This window comes from Saccoglossus kowalevskii, unplaced genomic scaffold, assembly GCF_978046115.1.
Source record: "Saccoglossus kowalevskii unplaced genomic scaffold, keSacKowa6.1 SCAFFOLD_283, whole genome shotgun sequence".
Classification (NCBI taxonomy): domain Eukaryota; kingdom Metazoa; phylum Hemichordata; class Enteropneusta; family Harrimaniidae; genus Saccoglossus; species Saccoglossus kowalevskii.
In genome coordinates, this window is record NW_028188733.1 from 3419 (window position 1) to 25616 (window position 22198).

A 22198-nucleotide genomic window follows, 5' to 3' on the forward strand; every position below is an offset into this window, starting at 1 on the left:
TTCCATTACAGACGAGTCGCTCTTCATTCCATTACAGGACGGTATGACCCAAACCACCCTCCAACGTCGCTCTATTTACTTGATTTGATATGGGAGCTATTAAATATAATTAATAAAATATATTCAAACAGTTTTGAACATTTTAATTATTTAATTTGCCAAGCGATCGTGTCATTCCATTACAGACGCGTCGCTCTTCATTCCATTACAGGACGGTATGACCAAAACCACCCTCTAACGTCGCTCTATTTACTTGATTTGATATGGGAGCGATTAAATATAATTAATACAATATATTCAAACAGTTTTGAACATTTCAATTATTTAATTAGCCAAGCGATCGTGTCATTCCATTACAGACGAGTCGCTCTTCATTCCATTACAGGACGGTATGACCCTAACCACCCTCTAACGTCGCTCTATTTACTTGATTTGATATGGGAGCTATTAAATATAATTAATAAAATATATTCAAACAGTTTTGAACATTTAAATTATTTAATTAGCCAAGCGATCGTGTCATTCCATTACAGACGAGTCGCTTTTCATTTTCTTATTTATTGAATCATTACATGGCGATTGAACATTCGCGTATTGTGTCCATTTCGTTTAACTTGTTTATTCTTCTAACCACCTGATAAAATAAATTAATTTTATATATATCCTACGAAAACACTTATGTAATTCTTCGTAGTACGTGTCGATTTTATTCCTTACAGTTTCTCCTCATTTCATTAGAACCAGTTTGTTTACAAACCACTGATTAAGTTAAATAATAGTTAACATATACCACTACTACTGCCTGTGCACAGAATTGCGCTGCTTGGTTCAAGTTAATTGTGGTGGTGGTTAGGTTATGAATTACAGCTATTAATTTGCTATTAATATGCTGAATAATTTGAATAGTTCATTGTTGGGACCTATTTATACCCTCCCTAGTTTGGGGTACTTACTCATAAGACAAGTGCGCATGGAACTACAGTGTTGCAAGATGGCTATCAAATTAACTACCTAAATAACAAACTAGTTTATTGAACGAACGGCTTTGGTGTGCACGCAATTTGAACCGTATCATTATCTGAGAGGGAGGATGAGAACACGCGTAAAAAATGCAAAATGTGACCTATTAACGTACGCAACCAACGTAGTTCACATAATAATCCATTTATTTGTTTATTTTATTTGAATTTGTATGCCAAATTGTTGTTGAAATACATAATGGCCAATTTTCATGAACCTGAGGAAATGGGATAAGTACAAGAACAACATATAAATATAAGAATTATCTTTGTTTGCACATATTACAAAAGTAATTACTATTGTCGATTTAGCTGAGATTTTTCTACATTTTTTAACTTTTGTTTGATAAATATAAACTTGATAGCGACATTTTCGATGAGCCCAATGCGGAATGAACTCCTACAAAAAAATGACACGTTCTAATTCTTTAAATTAACATCTCAGTTGGTCTTTTAAGAAGCAAATTTTATAGCTATCTTGCAATGCGAGTTTACATTACTTTGACATGTATATCATGTTATTGGTGTTGTGACATTTATGATGCTAGAGTTTGATTCATCGTCATTACTTGAATATATAATCTAAATATAGTTAAAATATTGATGATGCTAGAATGAAACATGTTTATTATACAAAAGTGTATTTAATAAAGTAATGAAACGCAACGCAGTAGTAACAATTATATAACTCGTTTTAATAAGTATAAATTAAACTAACAACTTCGACTTTGTACACTATAATGTAGTGAGAGACGTACACCATGAAACATGCATATGCGACTGTAGTACACACATAACAATGAATATTTCAAATTTCAGTTTTCAGCTTGTCAGTTTGTCTGCACAAATCATCTGCCTCCTTTAAAGAAATGTTCAGTTTAACCTTGAGTAAATATGCGATACATTCTTTCACTAATACGTCATCCACAAATCTAGTTGCAAAACTGGAAAGAAAAATAAGAAATATTCCTTTTAATCAATTTGATTCATACTGTCAATATTGGGGAATAGCATTGTTCTTCACAAAAATATTAAAAAGCGTTTTTGTTTATTTAATTCTTTCATATTGAAAAGGAAAGTTATATCTGGTATCCAAATTGTCCACTGAGCAAAAACACAATTGATATTGTAAGCCGTATATATTATACATATGCAAATGTCTACTCATGTCCGACACAACTGGTCTAGCTAGATAATTACATTTCCATTTCATTCATTTAGAAACATTTCCCAGTTTCTTTAGGAGAACCGTTCATGTCGACTTTCGTATGTATTGTCTTAAATCATAAAAAGTTGTGTAAATGACAATCTCCCATGATTATGATTTGTTTGAATAAAGCAAAGTTAACTTACAACATAGGAGAATTCAATGCTTCTCTCTTCATATACACTTTTTTGCTTGTTGTACATGGCATATTCGTACTTGTTTCAAATATACTACAATTAAAAGACAATTAATTTAAGAAATACCATATAGAAACACTGTTACGACCACTTCATATTTAAATTCGTATTCAAATGTATAAGAGTGAACGAATCTATTCAAGTCTAAACAATCAACACATATACACTACGATAAATGATACAAGCATACAGAGAAAACAAATTTACATGAGCATTCATGCTACAACTGTCAAATTTCAATCATAGTACTAGCAAAATTTAGTTAAGTTTTTAATTAAATTGCGAGTTCGGATCTTGTGTTCGTTTACCTGTAATTATGTGAACGGCATATATATGACCACTTACATATTATATACACTGGGAAACATTGACGCCACAGATTGAAGAGACAACAATTTCACTCCATTCAATAAGTGTGTTTGCAAAATAACAATTTTGTAATAAGTGTTAACCTTTTGGACATTTTTTTCTTCACCAGGTGTTCTTTTATCATTCGTTCTTTGATTTGTTCATGGACCTATGAAATGTATGAGGATGATTATAGGACAGTTAGTGGTGTGGGAAGTGGTTATACAAATAAATATACAATGTGAGATGTGAAAACAACAAATTTAACTTTATCGTAATCTCTTTATTATAAAGGAATATTGAATTTCCACAAGACAATTTAATGATACCCATAAATAATCAAATAAACTCACCTTATCTGACACGTATTCATTGCCATACCCATGTCTCACATGGGTAGTTCTTCCACAATAATTTTTGTTGTAGTCTGCCACAAACATGACGTGTCGATTTAAATGGCCAATACAATCTCCACTACACGTTATTATACCATCTGTGAGGTGTAACATTTCTTGGTACTATATTGTAAACAAATGCAAAGTATCGAACATTAGATCATTGTCAGAAGGTTGATTTGAATATTTATATTAGTTATGCAAATTACAAATGAAAACCCCCAACCCAAATAACGCTCTGTTGCTGGGTTCTTGCATAGATATAAAAGAAGAACTTACAAGACTTTACACGTTACAAAAACATAAATAATTTTAGTCATACACAAAGACTTTACGTAGTATTATTTTGTGTGTTTTACCTGATTTTCTGTAATTTCTCCAGTTATTTTGTCATTATCAAGATTTTCCATCTCTATTGATGAACTACAATCTGCAAACAAACGCAACAAACCATTGATATATCATTACATTTCAGTTATATAATCGAACTAGCATACGTTTCATGGCTTATTAGCCAGGTATTATATTAAATAATGTTGACCTAAAACGCATTTTTAACACATGACAATTAACAAAGAACCAAAATGTAATTTTTCAATATGAAAGATTTGAAAATGTTGATATTAACCTGAATCTTCAACTTCCCCAACTTCCAGTACTTGTTTCCTGTCAATAAATTATTTATTAAATATATATATTATGATATATCACCATAAGAAGTGATAAAATCAGTTTGAATTCTAAGCCTGATCTTGGCAGAAACAATGTCACTGATAAGATATATACAAAACCCCAAACCTATGATATGCATCTAAGGGTCATAGAGATATATTCTATTGATCATACAAAATGGGATAACATATCATTTACGATAAATTCAAGTGAAAAGAATGTTAGAAAAAGTTCCGGTTAGGATTAAGTATTGAAAGCAAGACTGGATAGATAGTAGTTAATTGTGGTTGAATGTTTAAATACATTATTGCAAAATATATGGAGTTTAAACTGCGGCACCACAATCCCGAGACTGCACAACTTTAACATGGGACACTAATGTTCATGTTGTTTACACTGTTTAACGGTTCGTTTCTGGTAATTTCAATACTTGTTATGTTTATATCAACTCAAACGCTGTATCATTATATTTTCAAATTATCTTTTGAGACCAGCAATGTTTTGACATTATTGACACGAAAAATGAAAGTTAATAATCGTTCAAAATCCAAAATATTGTAGTCTTGCAATATACATACCATTGCAACAAGTCTGTTTTCACCTCTTCTCTTAAAAGCGTTGATTCGACCTACAAAAAATATTGTTTTAGTGTTATGTTAATAAAAATACAAGAAGGTAACCTGGAAAATGCTACAAAATATTCCGATTTACTCACCTTAAACATGATATCCTCACCAAGGAGACAACATTTCAGGTACTACATAACCAAAACACACATAGATATTGTAATAAGGTACAATAAAATGTAAATACAATGTTCAATTAACAAACATTGAAAGTATTATATATTCTAAAGGAGGAACAGTTCAATATGTGGTACTTTTTAAGTATAATATCAACTGATAATCAAATAAAAATTAGAGCAATCATCCTTGGATGTGGATGATTAATTGTCGTGTTTCGTTTCATTACATGAGCTCTAGTGGGGACTTAAGGCTAGAATCGTATACAGAGATGTGATATTGAAACACACACATTTATGTTTAGCCTGTTGGAGATTGCAATCACCATATTTTGTCCTTTTGAGACATTTGCAAATAAACCATTTTCTTTTTTTAATAGAAAACCATATTACGCTTTTCTGGAAGTATGTCGGAATTGCAGTGTAGTAGGCACATTATAATATTCACAATTTACACAATTAAATGATATTTACATGTGTATACACGTTTGGCAGAATGTAAGTAAGTATGATTGGTACTATATTATAATTGATTGATTTGACATAGTGTATGCGCCAGTGCACGTTATTACAACTTACCTTCAAAACAAACACGCCACAATCTTTATTATTGACCTGGCAGGGTAATCCCTAATAAATAAAATGTGATTAGGAAAAGGCAATTACAACAATGCAAGTTTATATTTGTACTACAATTACATTTAACCAATACACTGAATACAAATCATAATCAAAGAAAGCTTAGAAAGAACGTGTTGTGAGATTATCAAAATTAATTCAAAATTTAAAATTTGCTTTTCAAACAAGTAACTTGGCAAATAATTTGTGTCTGCTATTTGAGATTCATGAAACATGGAACAAATGTGATTCATACTATCAAAATTTATAATACATACAGAAAATACATTTTATTTATCATCCATTGTTTTTAGTCTAATTAGTTCCTAAGCACCTCTGTGATGAATTAAATTTAAATCTGATTTTTTTAGATATCAGAAATGGGCTAATAATAGATAATCAATATGCATGTTTATCAACATTAAACTAATCACGTCCGTGGATTACCTCAATGAACCAAATGAATTATTATACAAATTAAGCAATTATCATACATAGATTTAGGTCTGTATATCTTTTCTGGGTGTACATGTACAAAGTTTCATTATAATGTGATGATTATTCATAACTAAAATAGCGGTAAGCGAAAACGTAAATTATTATGCAAATTAGGTAATTATTATAGATGTATATAAACCTAAAACTAATTTGATCATCACCTTGTGTTAGAGTACATATGTACCAAGACTCACTGAATTATGATAAGTACTGTCACAGACCATCTTTATACGAAGTTTCATTGAAATGTGATTAGAACCAAAAATGATGATTTATTATGCAAATTAACTCAAAACTGAGCGGGTCTGTGTATTGTGTATTGTTTTAAGTATTAGTACTTAACATATCAAAATCTGAAAATTGATTAATTGTGCAAATTAGGTAATTAATATTTCACACATCCGTCTGTGCATCGTCCTATTTATCTATGCAAGTTTCATTGAAATGTGATGATTAGTACCTGAGATATCATTGGAAAAGCCAAAAATTGACTAATCAGTATGCAAATCAGGTTAATTATGTGCACAGCATCTATGTGCCAAGTTTCATCAATATCTAATGAATAGCTCTTTAGATATTAGTGGAACAGTCAAGGGACAGCTAAAAATTAGCTAATTATCATGCAAATAAGGTAATTAATATGTATGAATTTCAACCAAAACCTTATCAAATCTGCGCATTAGTCCAGAGCATCTATGCACCAAGTTTCATTAAAAACCAACATACGGTTCTTGAGATACCATTGGAACGGACAGACACACACACACACATACATGGAAATTGCAAAGACTCCCACGGGAGTCAAAAATGTTATTACCGTAATATAAGTAAATTTCCATTTGCTTTTTTCTCGAGTCATTATTTTAGTTTTTGATTCTTCCGATATGAATTTCCTGCAAAAATATAGATTAGATGATTAAAAACTAAGAAAGTGTTGCCGAGACGTTATAACGAGATAAAATCTTCCTCGGCTGCAGTAAATTAAAGGAAAGTAGAAATCGACATACTCCCCTTGATTATAATTTCAACAAATACTGGTTTCAAACTATAAATTATATTACATGCAAAGATTATCACTGACTTAAATCATGATTAAACAGACAAATTCTTATAACTTGTTTCTACCTTACCTGAGGGAATTTTCTATATAAGCATATTCTTTGCAAGGAAGCGAGTCATATATGAATACGTTACGCTGCTGAACATCAATCCGCTGCAAAAATGTTAAAAAACAATCAGCCGTTTAGTGGTTTGACTGCTGAAAATGTACTAGCTATCATCAACAACATCAACAGTTTGCAATATAAAGCAATATAAAAATGTTTTTGTAGTTGCTGGACCATGCAAAGTTTTATATGCATGTCAATGTGGTCATGTTCGTCATCTGCAGTAAGTCCATGAGCCTTAAGCTGTAGGGCTTGAAACCCATCATTGCTGCTTTGCAGCTATATTTAGGTTTTCAAGACACATGTCTTAGAAACCTATTGTAATCATTATGTTTTTTATTAGGTTTTAGGTTTTCAAGACGCACGTCTTGGAAACCTATTGTAATCGTTATGTTTTTTTATTATTATTCCGCCAGATTTTTCGCTAAGTGCTATTCGAACACCATTACACATATCTTGAAATTTTTTTCATATGTTTGTAAAGTTTGATGAGATCTAGTGCATATCCTAAGATGACGCATATTGGTCACGTGGTACGGCGGCCATTTTGAATTTAAGGCGGAAAATGGCATGCTCATTTAAACACCTTTCTGAGGGTCTAGGAGTCTCAAACTTTCGCTTAAAAGCAGCATTGGCCATAGAGCTATGTATTTCATGAAAAAAAAGTTGAACGGTCATGTGACTTTTTTTTCTAGAATTTTCTGAAATATTGTTTTGCATCTCATTTGCATAATTTTGATCGTATCAAAATTCCACACCATAATTTTGAAGAACATCATACATACTACAGATTAATCAAAGAATCATGAAAGTGCGACCAGTAGTTTTGGAGCAGTTGATTTATGAATATTTTTCACATTTTATATAAAATAGTCAGCAATGATGCATTATGGGAAAGGGGGAGGGCCCATATACGATACACATTGAATTGACATATATTGAGAACTATTGTATATACAAACATGGAACTAACACTATATTGAAGATATTGGACAAGAGAATTGACCAACATATAAAATGACCATATATGGTCATAGAACTCATTAAATATACATGTCTCTAATATCTCAGGCACTATTGCAAGTACAAACATGGAACCAATGCTATATTGAAGACATTGGACAAAAAGATTGACCAATACATTCGATGACCATATATGGTCATAGAACTCATTAAATATGCATATCCATAATATCTCGAGCACTTTTAAAGATAGAGACATGTACCGAAACCTATACTGAAGGCATTTGACAAAAGAATTGACCAACATTTTAAATGACCATATATGGTCATAGAACTCATTAAATATGCAAATCTCTAATATCTTAGGCACTATTGCAAGTAGGAACATTGAACCAATGCTATATTGAAGACATTGGACAAGAGAATTGACAAACATACCCGATGACTATATATGGTCATGGAACTCATTAAATATGCATGGCTATAATATCTCGGACACTATCACATTTACAAACATGAAACCAACGTTAATTTTCAGGGCTATTGCAAACAGTCATTCATGGCCATGCATTGCATGTGACTTGGCATTGTGCCATGGTCTTGAAAACCGGTGATTGCTGCTATGCAGCTATATTTATGACTTATTTTTGGTTGGTGGGCTTGAGACAAACTTACAGCATAGGCACATGTAGCAACTATTGTATCTGTTATTACATAAATAAGTTGTGGTTAGGCTGAGAAAAAAAATATCCCTGTTTCTCGTTTCCACATGCATCATTTTGAACTATGCACCTTGAACGTTTTTTTTCCTTCTGAACATCCCAAAATGCGCTTGTACTCGCACTTGTCTCAAATTTCCCCCATTTTAGCTCAGGGAATAATTGATACAACTGGTTAAGTTGAGACCATAAATTGGCTAAATTCTAGAAATAGTGAAATTTTATAACATAATTTTCATTTCTTACTACCAAATATCACTCTAAGCTATAGATTTGGGAGAGGGATGTTGATTTTGTAAAATAATCATTAAGGAAATTTGAATATGTTATAGGAAGTTGTAAAACAGTGAAGTTCAAGTCTAACATTCGTATATGCACAGTGTTTTTATTTATGTTTTATTATAGATACCCATAAATATACTTTGTAAAGTATGTACCGGCATATTATTACTGTTTACGTCATATTGTTCTAATATATCAAATATAATCACAAGAAACTCATGGGCATCATTTTCCACAAGAGGATTAAATAATTCTGAACTTTTAATGTATTTCTGTATCTATGCTGCACTATTAAAACTGTTGTCACTCAAATACATCTGGATTATAAATGATTCCCATTCACATAACAAACAGGATGGTTTTATATTTTTTCTGCATTGATGGGTTTTGGATTTGGTAAGAATGTAGCTTGCAAATGCTGGAGTATGTATTTAATACTTGTATAATAACATTTTGATAACATGCAAGTCCAAGGTTTTGTATATCAGCACCAGGGAGTCCATTTATAACATTTATCCAATCAGTACTCACAATATTCTTTTGAAACAGGTGAAACTGTTTTAACAATTGCATTAGATTTGAAAATATTTCACTTTGATTTGTTAGTCTGTTAAGTTTGTTCATTAATTTATCCATAAGATTATCAACCTCATGGGTAACAACATCTAATTCTACATGATTGTCTGACTGAGGAAATACACTATTTACTTCAAGGTTTTGTTGTTTACTGTACTGTTGAGCCTGTGACTCGCATGCTCTTTTTTCCTGCATGTATTTACGTTTTTGTTCGCGTTTTAGTCTAAAACTCTTTTTTTTTTTTAGGTCGAGGCATTCTAAATAATGATAATATTGGAATGACACTTATATAAATGAGCAATGTTAACTCAATAGTCTGGATATATGCCAACTTATAGTATAATTATCTTATGTGACTTAATAGGACATAACTGATTGTACAGTAATAACTTTAGAAAACTTATTGCACTGAAGAATATTCAATATGCATTATAGCAACTTATAGTATAATTATTTTATGTGAATTCTGGGATATAACTTTTTGTACATGTACAGTAGCAACTTTACAAAACTTATTCCACATAGTTTGTAACTCACTGAACAATGATGACTAGCGCCGTGTACAACTGCTTACAGTAAAATACTATCTTATAATAATGTTTAACCACAGTGGTCTTGAATATTTCACTGAACAATGAGGACCAGTACTGAGTACAACTGCTTACAGTAAAATACTATCTTATAATAATGTTTAACCACAGTGGTCTTGAATATTGACCTTGATCAGATCTAATTACCATACAATGACTTCTCACAAAGATCACATGTTAACTAATGTATAAATAAAAGGCATTTTCTAATAATGAATTCCAGATGGCCCCGATTATAATACAATGGAAAAACATTCTCAAGTCACACAATGGAAATGAAATGACACACATAGTTGTACAAAATTAACCCCATGCGGCTATTTGAGAAGATTACTGCTCAAAGTATAAACTCACATAAGTGTTTGAAAATAAATTGTCAACAGATCTAATTACCATACAGTGACTTCACACAAGGTCAAATATTAACTAGAGTAAAAACAAAGGCATTTTTCTATAATGAACTTAAGATGGCACTGGTACCAATAAGATGAAAATGTATACATAATCACACAACAATGGAAAATTCCAAAGGATTTCAAAACAAATGTTACACCATAGATTTTTAAATCCTGATACAGATTAGGAGGATTTAATTTCAAAACATTAAAATTACTTTTCTTTAACTACACTAAGCTTTCACAACAATTACGTTTTAACTGAAAAAATAATTACTACATATCTCATTAATTATGCATGTGAAGTGCACCAATATTGAACTTGGTTATCCTTACACCTTTGTTTATAAGATATATAACTTTGAAATTGATCATGTAAAAATTACTCGAGTTATTGCGCCCACGAGCGAAAACCAATCAGTAGCCATCTCTCATCAATTATGCAAGCAAAATGCACCAACATCGAACTTGGCCATCTTTGCATGTTTGTTTATAACATATATAAATTTGAAACCAATGGTGTAAAAATTACTCGAGTTATCACACCCACAAGTCACGCCAACAACAACGACGACGCCAAAATCTTCCCCTTACTATACCTTCCCTTCGTTTACACTACACTACGGGCAAGGCAAAAATCGCCTCGCCGCCTCATTCTAAAATTTCCATGAATCGAGACACAGCACTGTGTAGACTGTTCCGTATTCAGAGTTACACATAGAAATCCACTTTAATGGATTCTCTTTGTATTTGTATAAATACAGCAAGTATACGGTAGTATCCATTACTTAGGTATCCAGTACATGTATAAACAATGTATTCTGAGAGAATCCATTATTTGATTATCCAGTACGAATATGCACAATGTATTCTGAGAGAATCCATTGCTCGCGTATCCAGTACCAGTATACACAATGTATTCCGAGAGAATCCATTATTTGATTATCCAGTACGAATATACACAATGTATTCTGAGAGAATCCATTGCTCGTGTATCCAGTACCAGTATACACAATGTATTCCGAGAGAATCCATTGCTTGTGTATCCAGCACCTGTATACACAATGTATTCCGATATAATCCATTGCTTGTGTATCCAGTACCAGTATACACAATGTATTCTGAGAGAATCCATTGTTTGTGTATCCAGTATCAGTATACACAATGTATTCCGAGAGAATCCATTGCTTGGGTATCCAGTACCTGTATACACAATGTGTTCTGAGAGTATCTATTGTTTGGGTATCCAGTACTTGTATACACAATGTATTCTGAGAGAATCCATTGCTTGGGCATCCAGTACCTGTATACACAATGTATTCTGAGAGTATCTATCGTTTGGCTATCCAAAACGTGACACCTAGTGTATTCGGTGCATTCCATTGATTGTATTTTTTACTACTTGAATACAAAATGTTGTTGGAGAGAATGCAGTGCTTTGGTTCCCATTATAAGTTTTTTTTTTAAGTTTTCTTTGTTGTAGATTTACTATATATAGTCGCAACTGTTCAATGTGTACATACGCAATTCATGTTTGAATGGATTGGGGAAAATAAATAGTGACATTCATTTAAACGTTACACTTAATGTATGCACTAAACGTACATAGTAAAGGTTGTACACTTCCACACCCTACACCATACAAACTATAAGCTTACTCAGTGTTACGAAACAATGAAAAAATCAGATTAAAAACAAGTATTGTTTTATCCAAGAGACTTGCCCCACAGTACATCCAGTTCGGTAAAATTAAGATGTTGATACCTAGTGATATCGCGCCGTTTTATTCATGGAATTGGTATAACAAAATATATACAGGTGCAGTCAACGGAGCTGTTCGTGAAAATATGTGTTTCGCTAAAGATTTTTAGCGGGCAGGCAAAATAAAACATCTTCAGTGGGAGGGCATTAAAAATAGGGTTTCTCGGAGGGGAATTCCAGTTGGAGAAGATTTTTATTCAGAGGGCAGGCAAATTCCATTTTTAGATTGAGCGGGTAAGGGCAAAATGCAGAATTTTCCGCGGGCATCAACAACCAAATTGCCAAAGGGGAAGAATGTTTAGACTGGCCAAAGGGGAGTAGTCCAATGGCGTAAACATGATAATATCCGCCGGAGGCAGACTGTGCCGTTCCATTTGTGGCACTTAGCACGTGATCAATTTGGCTGAACGCCACCACCGATGACAATCTGCGCAAACAATGCCTGTATTTTGCAGTCCAGTGCACGTTAGTTGTTTACGTTGCTTGTAGCGGAGCCGATTTACATGTATATATACAAATAGTACTTTCAATCATGTCTTACTACTCAATGATATATTTACACTCAATTTATATTCACATTCATTGATTTTTATCAAACATTGGTAGTAATATCAATGTGTAACAACTACGGACAACCTGAGGGTGTACACTTTGTACCGGGTGCGGTCAGAACTATGAGCTGGTATATACTGTTAAAAATGCGCTGAAAACACAAATTTAATGAGTTAATGTAGTATATTCACTGATTACTCGAACTGTGTCGCATTTGAACTTGGTCTTAATGAAGAGTGTTGTTGGTGAAATGGGTCATGGCATTTTGTCATCTTATGGAAAATATAGGTATTATATTACCATTAAATTCGCCTGCTATAAAATAAAAACGTTAAATTTAATTCACATGGGTTTATGGATTGGAGCTGGTGACCAAACGAGACTTTAACTTCTTCTCTGGGAAATGATAGGGAGGGCAGTGGGTAGCAAAATTGAGTGGGGAGAAGGCAGCAAGGAACAAAAACGGTGTGGCCAGAGGGAAGTGGGAGCGAAAAACAGTGGGAGAGCAATTTAATTTGGTTGAGAAGGAGGGGAGTTGCGAACAGATTGACCTCTCTCCTCCAAATTAAATTAAGCCTTAATAATGTTCATAACTTAGGTTACTGTTGATCAAACATAAATACCAAACATTTTTGCAAATTTAGGCCTAACTTTTTTTATTCCTTGTTTCTCGAGTTTTTATAAGGCAATTTTTTTGAGGAGAGCAAAAAAAAATAATTCTTTTTTTCCATTAGATTCTCAAAGTGTGATTCTCAAAGAATTGTAAGTGAGATCATTGATCGGAGAGAAGAAATGAAATACAATTTTATTCCATGTATAACCTTGTTTCTCATCTGCGCATATCATGATACTCCAACAAAAATGCCACTTGGATTTGTTATGCGGCGGGCGGTAAAATAATGAAGATAAAAATAATATTTTTTTAGCATTTTTTTGGGGTCCTACTACTTAACGCGCGAACACGCGAGGGAGTGTCTGGGCACGCGCGGAAGCGAACAGGGGGGAATACCTAACGCGCGGGGCAGCGGCTGTATAATACTTGTACTGTATAATATTCGTTTATGCTCAAAATTTGAACCAGAATGGCGAATTCGAGCAGCTATCCACACTTTTTATGATCGACGCCCAGGCATTCCGGCGAGTCGAGTCCGCCATGTTGTTTACTAATTTTGGTTAGCGTTTAACAATAGAACAATACCATTCGATCCATGGGGGTGACAGTTCTACGAATGTGCCGACATTGTCGAAGGACAAGGACAGGACAAGTTTGTGCAAGTGTGGCGAGAATCCTGTAATTACGCGGAAATTATTTACCTCATGTAAAAAAAGCATCGTTTCTGTTGTGCTGTATCGCATCATGGATCTAGGTAGTCCTGCGTACAGTCTATGGAGGTACGCAGGGCTGTGGTGGGGTCGTCTATCAACCAAACGCGCCCCCGTACACACAGCACTGCATGCAGGGCTAGCATCCAAAAGCTTCGTGGTTGTGTAGTCAAAATAATGTTACAATGTGAAAACAGACAACCGCTCAGCCATAATACGTATCGAGACAAAACATAATTTGTCGATAATCGAGTGTTGCCAGGAAAATTGAGATTGTCGCAAAATGTAGCAAATCGTTTCCAAAACAGTGCCGCTAAGAAAGTCTCGCTATATTGCAACGTTCAGTGAGACTTGAATCTTGTTTGCGCCCACTGTAAAACATGTATAGTAAACAAACCGCCCTTTTATAAAATATTTTTATTAAAAATAAGTACAAGTAAACGAAAAAAACGAAAATTAAAACACGCATAACATAAAATAGTTTTATTCAAAATTAGTCTTGTATATGCTACTGAAGAACAAGTCAACTAAAACGAAAATTAAAACATGTATAGTAAATAGACAGACACCCGCCCTTGTGGAAAATATTTTTATTCAAAATTATTCAAAGTACAAGTCAACTAAAACGAAAATTAAAACATGTATAGTAAATAGACAGACACCCGACCTTGTGGAAAATATTTTTATTCAAAATTATTCAAAGTACAAGTCAACTAAAACGAAAATTAAAACATGTATAGTAAATAGACAGACACCCGCCCTTGTGGAAAATATTTTTATTCAAAATTATTCAAAGTACAAGTCAACTAAAACGAAAATTAAAACATGTATAGTAAATAGACAGACACCCGACCTTGTGGAAAATATTTTTATTCAAAATTATTCAAAGTACAAGTCAACTAAAACGAAAATTAAAACATGTATAGTAAATAGACAGACACCCGCCCTTGTGGAAAATATTTTTATTCAAAATTATTCAAAGTACAAGTCAACTAAAACGAAAATTAAAACATGTATAGTAAATAGACAGACACCCGACCTTGTGGAAAATATTTTTATTCAAAATTATTCAAAGTACAAGTCAACTAAAACGAAAATTAAAACATGTATAGTAAATAGACAGACACCCGCCCTTGTGGAAAATATTTTTATTCAAAATTATTCAAAGTACAAGTCAACTAAAACGAAAATTAAAACATGTATAGTAAATAGACAGACACCCGACCTTGTGGAAAATATTTTTATTCAAAATTATTCAAAGTACAAGTCAACTAAAACGAAAATTAAAACATGTATAGTAAATAGACAGACACCCGACCTTGTGGAAAATATTTTTATTCAAAATTATTCAAAGTACAAGTCAACTAAAACGAAAATTAAAACATGTATAGTAAATAGACAGACACCCGACCTTGTGGAAAATATTTTTATTCAAAATTATTCAAAGTACAAGTCAACTAAAACGAAAATTAAAACATGTATAGTAAATAGACAGACACCCGACCTTGTGGAAAATATTTTTATTCAAAATTATTCAAAGTACAAGTCAACTAAAACGAAAATTAAAACATGTATAGTAAATAGACAGACACCCGACCTTGTGGAAAATATTTTTATTCAAAATTATTCAAAGTACAAGTCAACTAAAACGAAAATTAAAACATGTATAATAAATAGACAGACACCCGCCCTTGTGAAAAATATTTTTATTCAAAATTATTCAAAGTACAAGTCAACTAAAACGAAAATTAAAACATGTATAGTAAATAGACAGACACAGGATACGACAGCAAAAAAATTATATTCTACGTCGACGTTTTGATTATAAACAAAATAAATCCTGGCTAACGAAATTGACAATGCTATGATAAATGTGTTTTTCGTTGTCCCTATAATGCAGTATCAGAACTCCAAGTTAAAATATTAACGGGGAAGTACAATTGCGCATGCCTTCCATTAGTTCCAATGAACGGCATTATCACGTCGGTATGTTCAATGGTCCACACTGAATACAAGGGCATAACACTTATAGTTTTGAAAAAAATACATTAACACGTCGGCAAGTTCAATCGTCCACACCTAAGACAATGGCATAACTCTGTAATAGTTCTGAAAAGAAGGCGTTATCATGTCGGCAAGTTAAATTGTTCAAACCACAGTCCCTCTATCATGATATCATGATCATGATCGAACTAAAAGCAACGTCATACACTGATTTAAAAAAAAAAAAAAAAAAAAAAAAAAAAACGCCAATAGCACACGGGTTTGGAAAAGATCGATCACGGGGCGTGTATACAGAAAACTACTGGTATGTAGCTCGCCAACTGGGCTTGGGATCTCTCCATCGCGTCAAGTGGTCATTCATTCGCAAACGTGAATTCGTACAGCGGGCGATGAACTGAACTTGGCCTTTCGATGTGTCGCTTCCAAGGCGTTGTGATACTCTCTTATTACTACCTATATTTAATAAAAGTGGGAACGTCATTCAGTTTCAGTTTCATTGTTAACGGCAGGTTACACTAGCGCACCGGAAGCGTGTGTGCGAATAGAGGTCATAGCCGTCGCATCGCGATTTTATAGTAGCTCATCACATACCGGACTCACATGAAGGCGCGACAATGTCATATAAATCATTATCGGATAATTATCGTCTAATAAAATCTAATGAAATTCTGGCAGAGATGTCTAACTTAGACATTTTTAGACTTTTTTAGACGATATTATCGATAATATCGGAGATAAAAGAACTGTCCCAATAGTTGTCCAGACAGACCTGTCTAACTTAGACATTTTTAGACGATATTATCGATAATATTGAAGAAAAACGAACTATCCCAATAGTTGTCCGGACAGACCTGTCTAACTTAGACATTTTTAGACTTTTTTAGACATTTTTAGACATTTTTAGACATTTTTAGACGATAATATCGGATAACGTTAAAAAGTGAAATGTCGCGCCTTCCTCATGATTTATTCAAGACCTTTTGTTACCTGTTACAGCTCCAAACAGAAACAACAAATGCTTTGTCTCTAGATGCAACTCGCCCTGGTTATGTAAATGTTTTCCCTTACCATCAGGCTCCAAGCCGGAACAAATGACAACATTTTTTCTGAATTACACAAGTTTATCATATTTGGTATGTCATGTTTATTTGAAAAAAAAAACGTGCCTTGCTTGGGTTGAACGACGATTACTAAAAAATAGTGACCGTGGTTGAACTGAATTAGGGACAATGTACGTTCCCCCCTTTGTTGTAGTTGTACAATAGAGTGTCAATCACATGTGTCACGGCGTCAACACTTCGAAATATGTGGACGAAACGTAATATACCGTACGCTATATTGTGCACGAGATTGACCACAGTACTGTGGATTGACCAAACTCTGTGCTTTCGACAAGAGGTATAAACCAGGTTTACCGTAAACTGCGTGTACAATAAGAAATTTACCGCATGCTGTAAGAGTGGGGACAGGGGGTGGGTGACTGGTACAGGATGCAGTAAATAAAAAAAGCATCTTAAGTTTTTACAGGAGGTTACCATTTACAGTAAAAAAATCGATTTTTACACTTAAAGATATATTTGATATTTTGTAAATATCTATATTGGAAGCTTAATGTGGAAAATGCTTTAGACACTTACAAAATATACGATCTTTGTACAAATCATGGATGAATAAAACGGTTGATTACATTTTAAATCTTGTCCATGGCTACGAATATACGTTTTTTATTTGTTTGAATTACATTACAAAGTATAAAAACATTGGACCACAGCCTACGAAAATATCCCCTCTTTACCGTGTACGGACACGAGATTTACCGAACTCTGTACCGTTCACGATATTTGCCGTATACAAACTTGCACTGCAACAGGAAACACAAGGACGTTACGATATTCTTAGGATACCGATTTCATTGCACGTGTACGTAGCATTGTGAGAAAACAACATGAAGTGAATAATTTCTGCGTAACAGACGTCTTACATGGTCATTTTTTAATAAATCTTACTAAACAGTACTACGGGAGTCTCGCCACACTTCCACAAACTTGTCCTGTCATTGTCTTTCGACAATGTCGGCACATTCGCAGGACTGTCACCCCCATGGATCGAATGGTATTGTTCTATTGTTAAACGCTAACCAAAATTAGTAAACAACATGGCGGACTCGACTCGCTGGAATGCCCGGGCTATTATAAAAAGTGTGGATAGCTGCTCGAATTCGCCATTACAACAAAATAAGATCAAAACTTTACATTGTAGCTAATAAATGTATATCAAATTTTGACAAATTTAGTAATGAAAATAAATTCATATCATACTAAGTAACGAGAAAATGTCCATTCCTTTAGCGCAATATTTAAAAAACTGTTTTAATACAAGACAGCAGCACCTACATAAACTAAGCCAATAACACATTCCTTGTATACAAATTTATCTTTCTTTTTTTTAATGCTTTTTTGTTCCCTTACTTTTTATGTAGTTATTTTTCTTTTACTAATATTTGATTTGCAACCCTTTTCATCCCCTCCGGGGATGTTGTGTGTTAATAAATAAATAAATAAACTCTGTTTCAAATTTTGAGCATAAACGAATATTACCAGAGGTACATTACTTTGGGTTTGCAACGCACATAGTACTGTATGGTGACATCATGTCAAGATCCCATTCAAGTCTCATCTCGTAGTTAGCGAGACTGATGCTGCTACCTTCTGACATGACATAGGCGGTTTGTAATAAAACAATAAAACACGTATTACCACATTCATGGTGAAAAAATGTAATACATCGAAAATATACAGAAAATATAGTTATCGTAATCCGTCATATCGTGAGCAGCTATTTTGATCCACCTGGACATCCCAGTATCCTAGTTACCTCGGGCATGCGCATTCGCATTTTTCTGAGTTGGAACGCTTATGCGAGCGCGAGATTGTAACGGGATCTTGGTATCATGTCACCGTAGTTGCAAACCCCAAGTAATGTGCCTCTGATATTACACAGTACAAGGATTGCTGCCGCTACCCCGCGCGTTAGGTATTCCCCCTGTTTGCTTCCGCGCGTGCCCGGACACTCCCTCGCGTGTCCGCGCGTTAAGTAGTAGGACCGTTTTTGCGCTTACAAGTTGGCGGGCGCGAGAAATTACGCTGAAATAAAATTTTATTTTTATTTCATTTTCGGCTCCTGTTCATTCAGTAGGTTCGCAAAACAAGGGATAATAAAAGTCTGGCCTTACTCTATAGTGTAGTGTCAAAGCTGGGCAGTGATCTACAAACGTCAGATTGGCAAGCAATCTCTTGCCCGGTGTCAAAGTTGTACTGTGATTTAGCCATTATATCAGAGATGACTTTTTGTTCATTTCTGTTTTGCACAGATTTTTCCATAATCTGAAAAACCGGCAACATGATAAATACATGGTGCCATGAATACATTATTGTGATTGGACGATAATCTGTTTTAATTTATGCAAGTCATGGTTAAATAGAGTATAATGCACCATAATCCATTGATTGTGGTTTCAAAGTTATTGCCCAGAATATAAATACCAAGGAAAAAGGAATTTAATTATATTTTATTTATAGCTGGCGAAGTAAAAGGCTGAACATTGTGTTACATCATACAGATAAAAGTAACTTTACCTCAAATAAAGGCAGCGAAACCATTGTAATATTCTGCTGTCTACTCTAGCTCCCTCGAGCGAACATCACTGACCATTACATTGTACTTCAGATGCGTCAAGAACGAGCTGTTTAAGTTTAATTTTGTTTATCGGATCTTAATCGTTTTATAGTTGTTTTCCATTGCTTAAAAAACTATGGGAAAATAATATTGTAGCAATATTCCCCACCAAAGTCGAGTATACCACTCTTCATTGCAAAATTCACTGTATATATGCCGATGTGTGTGTCAGTAAATATACTTGTACCCTGGCTACTGAAGCAGGTGATTTCAGGGTATTCAGCTGTCATTCAAATACACGATTCTCTGTGCTCGTTCGCTTAACAGGCAAAATCAGGAGTTTTTTAATGAAAATAAAATTCAGGACTTTTCAATGTTTTTAGTGTAATTGTGAAACCCGTGTTTGGAACTCTCAACAGTTTTACTGCCGACTAAAATGCAATAATTACCACTATATACACCGAAGTGTTGATGCATATTTCCTTCTCTTTCTCTGTAATTGTAAAATTGCTGATGATACTAATTGAACTACCAACTATCACTTGACAAGTTTAACAAAATAAGCAGTTTTTAGTGACTGTGAACGTCAGTACTAAATAACTATTTACAATCATTATAAATATTTATAGTTCACTTGCACGATTTTTTTCTGTGATTCTGCTCATGACATTCATAATTGATTTCTAGCCAACTTGAATCAGATGCATGTACAAATATGTTACATGGTGTATGTGTGAAGTTTGAATATGATCAGTCCCGCCATGTTAGCAATATAACTCCAATATACAAAATTGCCATCAGTCAGCTCTTTTGAATCAAATCTGGGAAAAATATTATGTTCATTGAGGACCCATTATTTTTCAATGGACATACTGAGTTTGAATGAAATAAGTCCATGCCCAACCAAGGTTCAGAAACGGCAGAAATGCTTGATTTCGATGAGTTTTTAATATAGAATTCATTGCTATTTTGTCATCATGAATTGGATCATAAATAAATGTGTGTGAAGTTTTACTGAAATCTGGCCAGGTATGTCTGAGATGCATATACTGTGCTCCCGCCACTCACAGTTTTCACGTTTTTCTCATGACTAATTTCGTGCTGATGCAGTTCATAACATACAGAGGTAATTTGTAGCTAATACTGGGGGACACTGGTAATATGAGGTTATTACGAAAATACCTGTGTACTGTATGAGTGCATACTTTGAGGTATTTTCGTAATAACCTTATTATTATACATCTTTTCCTTCCAATGATACACCATGGGAAAGCTGAAATCTAAAATATTTAGAAAAGAATCAGTGGAACTTCTTTCTGTGGAATCGGGTCAAACTCTGGTGGCAGCCATGTTTGTTTGTATTATTAGAGGACACTTACGCGTGTAATCATTCCATATTTGGAATTGGTATTTCCTGGTATGGTAGGATGAAAATACAGCAAAATTACTGAACGGTGTAACTTATGGCGTTATGGTGACAGATGCACAATAATGATATATTATTCAATAAAATGCGTCTTTGTTCAGCTGGGGAAAATGCAAGTGATGTTGTGCAACTCAAAATAAAAAATTATTAATACCCTCTGACCCAATTCTCTCAATACCACAAATCATCTCTGGTATTAGCAGCGAATAATCTCTGAATATTCAACAAATATTTACCCGTGTACATCTTAAAAAATGAGGCAAATAGATGTAGTGTAAATGTTTTATTTTCAGTTTCATTTCAATTTGTTGTAATAAAACTAACCTGAGAAAATACATTACCTTAGCATACACAGCATGAATGAAAAAAAGGCACATCAAACCAACTTGTGCTTTTCAATGAAAATTACAGCTAAACTTCATAATAGAATATTATGTGAAATATCAAAAGGTATTTTTTGTACACCTTTCATTTACATAAGTGCATACCCTATCAATAGAGGAAATATAGTAACATGCACTTGTTAACAAATTGGCAAATTATAACAGTTTTCAGTCTACCTATATGTTTTGTATTAAGATTATCAAATAGAACATGATGCATGTTCAATGTTTCACATTTTACACATGGCAAACTTGAATGGTACTCAAAATTGCTAAAATGCAGTGACGAGAAGAAAAAAACTACTTATTTTTGCTTAATTAGACAAATCCTGCACAACAGTGAATTTTAAAATTAGAGTTGGAATTACAGTAAACGAACTTGTACAGAAAAATTAATTTGATTCACATAGTATTGTGATAAAAACAATCAAATGTACAACCAAAATTAGTAAGCTAATTTCATAGTTTGTCACCAGCATACAGCTGCGACATTTCTACTAGATAGGCTTGACACTTGGGTAAACAAATTTATTGCTTCTCATATTAGAGGAAAATTGAAAATGATTCAGTGACGAGGTTCTAATTATTTAATACTACAAGATATATGTTTAATATGTATAAAATTATGCATTTGAATACATGAAAAAAGGTTGGATCAAAGGGAATTTAAACAAATCTTTTTTCTAT

General features: G+C 33.5%; 1 protein-coding gene and 1 long non-coding RNA gene across 2 annotated transcripts; both read right to left on the reverse strand.

Moving 5' to 3' along the window:
- Positions 1–1693: 1693 nt before the first annotated feature.
- LOC146725355 (uncharacterized) lies at positions 1694–5920 on the reverse strand. Its single transcript, XM_085496392.1, has 10 exons — positions 5891–5920; positions 5160–5210; positions 4554–4595; positions 4417–4466; positions 3795–3832; positions 3526–3596; positions 3125–3289; positions 2876–2940; positions 2373–2456; positions 1694–1963 (listed from the first exon to the last, which is right to left on the reverse strand). The coding sequence occupies exons 1-10, from the start codon at positions 5918–5920 to the stop codon at positions 1828–1830; spliced, it is 732 nt and encodes a 243-aa protein (XP_085352518.1). The 3' UTR covers positions 1694–1827.
- Positions 5921–6534: 614 nt separating this feature from the next.
- Positions 6535–6909, reverse strand: LOC144353390 (uncharacterized). The gene is made up of 2 exons (XR_013420790.2): positions 6827–6909; positions 6535–6589 (listed from the first exon to the last, which is right to left on the reverse strand). It is a non-coding gene; the product is annotated as an uncharacterized LOC144353390 (long non-coding RNA).
- Between the last annotated feature and the right edge of the window lie 15289 nt (positions 6910–22198).

Coding starts and splice junctions, on each gene's coding strand:
- LOC146725355 (XM_085496392.1), bottom strand. CDS start 5,920: ATGGTCTGTGACAGTACTTATCATAATTCA. Junction 2,941..3,124: donor ATGAATACGTGTCAGATAAG/GTGAGTTTATTT, acceptor TACATTTCATAG/GTCCATGAACAAATCAAAGA. Junction 1,964..2,372: donor GCATTGAATTCTCCTATGTT/GTAAGTTAACTT, acceptor TTTTCTTTCCAG/TTTTGCAACTAGATTTGTGG.